The 4980-nt window shown below is 51.0% G+C and overlaps 1 protein-coding gene across 2 annotated transcripts; it reads right to left on the reverse strand.

The window, feature by feature from the left end:
- Positions 1-2848: 2848 nt before the first annotated feature.
- On the reverse strand, positions 2849-4572 carry LOC139044823 (ral guanine nucleotide dissociation stimulator-like). Of its 2 annotated transcripts, XM_070505267.1 has the most exons (4): positions 4280-4572; positions 3782-3903; positions 3485-3576; positions 2849-3150 (listed from the first exon to the last, which is right to left on the reverse strand). In XM_070505267.1, exons 2-4 carry the CDS (start codon positions 3889-3891, stop codon positions 3089-3091), a joined length of 264 nt encoding a protein of 87 aa, XP_070361368.1. In that variant the 5' UTR covers positions 3892-3903; positions 4280-4572; the 3' UTR covers positions 2849-3088. The 2 variants fall into 2 exon arrangements, with proteins under 2 accessions (XP_070361368.1, XP_070361369.1); XM_070505268.1 differs by lacking the exon at positions 4280-4572 and having other exon boundaries at positions 2948-3150; positions 3782-4037.
- Positions 4573-4980: the final 408 nt, after the last annotated feature.

The following is a 4980-nucleotide window of genomic DNA, read 5'->3' on the forward strand; positions in this document are numbered from 1 at the left end:
CTGGCACAGATGTTAGCTCAGTGGCAATCTTCTTCAAGCAAAAAGAGGAAGATTGGCAACAGATATTGGCTCAGGGCCAATCTTCCTCACCCCCCAAAAAAAAAAAAAAAAAGAATGCAAAGTGAAGAGAGCTTCCACAAGAAGGACTTCTTACACTGACATAGAGTTTGCTGAGCAAAAAGCAGGGGTGTGGGGTTAGAAGGCAGCATACAGAATGTAAAGTCTCAGAGATGTGATGCATGGCAAGTTTGAAGAACTGAAATTTCATATGCCTGAAGTTTAGAATGTTAAGTGAAGAATGAAGAGATAGGCAGGGACAAGGTTAGCCCTTATTACAGAGGGCTCTGTAAGCTATGTTTAAGGAATTTGGACATTTTTCTTCTATGGGAAGCCATTGATGAATATTAAGCAGGAAGTTCTCATAATTGCCCTACATTTTAGAAGATTACTCTGGATTGTGGAAATTACACTGGGGAGGACCAAGACTGGAGGCCCTTATGGTGTTTTGGGGGAAAGGTGCTTATGGCCTGGACTGAAATAATGGCAATTTATATGGAGAGAGATGGACAAAGTTTTTAAATATTTAGGAGCCTGATTTAACATGATCGAGTAACTCAGTGGATGTCAGCAAGGAGGGGTAGTGCATAGAAGGAATGACTCCTCGGTTTCTAGTTTGAGCAACTAGGTAGATGGTGGCTCCAATCTCTAAGACAGGAAATTCTCTGAAGAAGGAATAGGTTTGGTGGGGAAAGGTCTTGAATTCAGTTGTGCGTATGTTGAGCTTAAGATACTTGTAAAGACAATCAGGTAGAGATATCCAATGAATAGTTAAATATGCTAGTCAGAATCTCAAGAGAGCTTCTCTAGGCCAGGCTCATTAGCATACTGGTCACCATTAGAGCCACAGGAGTGAAATACATTGCTTAAGAAATGTATGGAGAGCAAGAAGAGAAGAGGGCATAGGGCAGAATGCCGAGGAAGTCTAACATTTCAGTGCGCATTGAGGAATGGACAGAGGAAAAGAAGCCTGTAAAGAAGACCAAGAAGGGACAAGCAGAGGGAGAAGGAAGACAGAGCAAGTGACAAAATGATGTAAGAATTCCAAAGGGGAAGACGACTGCCAGTTTGGTGGTACACCTGCAGGAAGCTTTCCTTGGAGTGACCCTCAAGCGATAGACAGATATCATTTACAAAGAAGAGATGCGGTGGGAAGGTATTCCGAGCAAATAAAAGAAAACAAATAATGCGTGGGAGAACATGTAACAGTTTAATTGACTGAAATGCAGGGTCCAGAGAACTCAAGAGAAAGCTGACAAGATAGTTTGTGCCATGTTGTGGAAAACAGATTCTGGGTAAGTTGTTGGCAACTGTTCTATAGGTGAGAAAAACCAATGTGTTTGGTGCTAAGGGAAAGAGAATAATATAAAGCATACTCTGAACCGTGGAATGCCATTTTATTGTGGAAACAAGATCTAGGCACTTGAAAAGAATATAAATTCAAGATAATATCTGATTATTGAGAACAAACACCAAATACTATAGGAATTTTAACAGTAGCAAAGTCTATTTGAATTGGAATAGTAGTTTTGCCCAGAGTTGTATTTTTCTGATTGAACAATAATGCCAGCTAGTCATTATCTTAAAAAAGAAAAAATAGATCTAGTTTGAATGCTCTTTATAAAGAATATTCTGTTTGTGGGTATGACTCTCAAATTCATTTGTTAAAAGATTTATACTGTAGTTGTTTTTAGTTGATGACCTTTGATGTAAACTCAGACTTGTCTGAAAGACAGCAACAGTTCCAAAGACTTCAAAGGAATACAGCCTCACAAACACAGAATTGATGCACATTGATTTGATTTTGGAATGCTGATACAACCTTGCATACCTGAATAAATTTCCTCTTTGTCCTGGTGTATGATTGTTTTACATTGTTGGCTTCAGTTTTCTAATATTTGTAGAAGACAGTAATTGCTCATTTCTGAGACTTGCTGTTCTCAAGTTTTCCCTACTTTTAAACTCTAGTTTTGCTTTTAGGGTACTGCTGGGCTCATAAGATGAGTTGGAAAGTGTTGTCTCTGGTTATATTTTCTGGAACAGATTGTTGGGAGCACGAGGTTTCTGGAGGGAGACCTGGCTGAGGCCCTAAAAGCTGCATCCCACAGCTTTCCCCTTGGATAGGCAACAAGCAGGAAATGGTATTCGGAGTCAGGGACCAGAAGCCCAGGGGGATCCAGTCTAGGTCAGAGGTGAACAGGGAGCCCCTAGTGGGCCCAAGAAGGAAGAGTCCTGCCTGCCCATGGTCCATGTCCACAGGACCTTCCTCTGGCCTCGTCCTCTCTATGTGCACGTTTTGAGCTTTTGACGGTATTTTCCCCACTTAGAGCTGAAGCCATTGCGGAGACTGAATCAGAAAACAAGGTCCTAATCTGTGTGCAAGAGAAACCGGGAAAATGTTCCCTCTTCCGGCAGAGTGTCGAAAGGCAGCCACTGTCCTGGGCAGGACGTGTGCTAGGGACAGGCACGTGCTAGTTTGACAGACACGCCCAGCTTAGTGGTTGTGGCTCTGCCTGAGAAAACGCCTCCAACCGCTTAGTCCCAAGAGGTCGGAGGGGCCCTCTCTGCTCCTGGACAGGGTGAACCACACTGCAATGATCCTGTCCTCGGCGGGAGGGGCACTTGGGCACGTCCTTCAGTAGCCAGGGAGGGGACTGGCACTTCTCCCTTCTCCACATAAACTGAGCCGCTCACTCTGGGAGATTTCTAAATTCGAGGAGGAATGTGAGTTTCTGGATCTGGTTTCCATGAGCGCTGCGAGCGAAAGACTCACACCTCCACTCCCAGGATTAGAAAGAAGCAACAATTTAATATAATACTCAAAGGGAGCATTTACCATTGACAACAAAATATGGCCCCGCCAAATAGGGAAATAGGTGCTGGGCAAAAGGGGGGAGGGGGAAGAGGGGTTGGTGCCTTCCCTCGTGGCCAACAGGGGACCCCAAGAAACGGATCACAAAGTTCTCCTCATCAGAATCAGGGGAGGTGGCCCTGTGCACCCTGAGTATCAACGCTGTGTCCCCGCTGTAGCTCAGCTGGTCTCAGGAGGGTCATCGACCACCACCACTGGGCCCTTGGTTGGGGGTCTGGTGTCTGGAGAAAGAGAGGCATTTCCTGAGCGGCCTGCCCTGGAACCACAGTGCACACCGCATCCCGGCCCCCACTGCGCTCTGTGCTCCAGCCCTGTGCTCAGTGCTCAGTCAGCCAACAGCACCCCATCTGTCCCTGACACAGGGGCTGATATTTAGCGTCACCCACTTCACAGAGGAGGAAACCAGTCCCAGAAACGTGAGTGCAATCGCCCAGGACGGGACTGCTCAGCAGTGGAGCTGGAACCCAGGGCCAGCTGTCTGCCTCCCCAGGCCCACGCTCAGCCTGAATGTTTCCTGAGCCCATGGTTTCAGCCACTGCCGGTCTGGACACTCACTCTGGCCTGAGCGGTTCTTCTTGCCTTTGAAGAAGAGTCGAATCTTTCTGACCCAGTGGTATCGGGGCTCCAGCTGGCAGGACAGGCTGTAGCTACGGGACAGAGCGGAGCTGGGAGCTCTCAGGAGCCACACATCACATGTGCGTCCTGGAGCCTGCCAGCAGCTGGGGTCGAAGAGCCCCAGGGGTCGCCATGCAGTCAGATCAGGGGCTGACCATGGAGCAACGGCCATGGGCTCTGGAGCTGGTCAGCAGAGAGAGGCTGCCCTGCCCTCCCCCAACTCCTGACCCGACTCACCTCTCCTCCTTGCTCAGGGGCTCCACGGCCTGGAACCAGGCCCCAAAGTGCTCGTCGGGCTGCACGGTGTACAGATTTGCAGCCTCCTGGAGCAGCTCGATCTCGTCCATCAGTTTGAATTGCTAGGACAGAGCAAGCACAGGATGCCCACAGGGCCTGAGTGGGGGACCCTGCAGGGCTCGTGGAGGGGGTGAGGAAGGGGGCAAGGGGCCAGTCTGGGGCCTTTGCCCACTTGGGAGCCCTCCCTCCCTGCGATTCCAGTCAGGGCTTGCCTGCTCTCACACTTGGCCCAAAATAGCTCCTCCTCCAGGAAGGAGTCTTTGATGCCAGCCCTTCCCCCACCCGCCAATGCCATAGGATCCCTAGCTCTGTATATCGAAGTGGGCAAATAAATGTTCCACCCTGGGGATTGGGCCAGAGGGGGTCCTGCCCACTGCGGGGGGGCGGTCTCTGATTTCCAACCCCCACCCTCCCCACCGGGAGGCCGCAGCCGCTTACCTCATTCCATTTCCGACAGTTGAGCACATTGCCCTGGAAAGCAGACAGCCGCAGTCCATCAGAAACAGCCCCCTGGGGCCAGCACTAGCCCCCGTCCACACCTCTTGCAATGTTGCACTACTGCCAGTGGGCAGGCCCATCCAGAGCCCGGACTTGGACCTGGGCCAGTCTCTGGGCTCCAGAGCAGGGGGCGCAGAGCAACTGAGGCAACAGACCTTGTGACCCAACCCTCTCTGATGACACGTGGGGAGACTCAGGCCTCAGGCAGGAAGGGACAGCTCAGCCTCTGATGTGCTTCCTGACTGGGAGGGGCCCGACTTCTCTTCCCTCACTGGCAGGGCCAGAGGGAGACGCTGAGTCCAGCTCAGACACCACCTCCTGCGGCCACACAGTCAGGCAGCTCTGAGCCTCAGCAGCCCAGGGAACCTGGACGGTGGCTTATGCAGAGCCTGCATCACCCACTGGGGAGATGGGCCTGACACCCCAACTCCCACACGAGGCTGGAGGCCCTGCTGAGAGGAACTTTGCCAAACGCAGAGAGCTCAGGGCTCAGGACAGGACTCTCTCCTCCCCACCCTCAGGAGCCTGAGCCCCCGGACCCACCTCCGGGCTCACTCACCTCCACATAATCCTCCATCGTAGCGTCCAGCAGCTCCAGGGAATGGAAGAACGTCACCAGGGAGGGGACGACACCCTGTGCC

This window comes from Equus asinus, chromosome 3, assembly GCF_041296235.1.
Source record: "Equus asinus isolate D_3611 breed Donkey chromosome 3, EquAss-T2T_v2, whole genome shotgun sequence".
NCBI classification, from domain to species: Eukaryota; Metazoa; Chordata; class Mammalia; order Perissodactyla; family Equidae; genus Equus; species Equus asinus.

Excerpts from the sequence above, each read along its gene's own strand:
- LOC139044823 (XM_070505267.1), bottom strand. The coding sequence starts at position 3,891 with ATGGACGAGATCGAGCTGCTCCAGGAGGCTGCAAATCTGTACACCGTG. Across the intron at positions 3,577-3,781 it reads CCCCTGAGCAAGGAGGAGAG|CTACAGCCTGTCCTGCCAGC; the intron begins GTGAGTCGGGTC and ends TCTGTCCCGTAG. Across the intron at positions 3,151-3,484 it reads GAAGAACCGCTCAGGCCAGA|ACACCAGACCCCCAACCAAG; the intron begins GTGAGTGTCCAG and ends CTCTTTCTCCAG.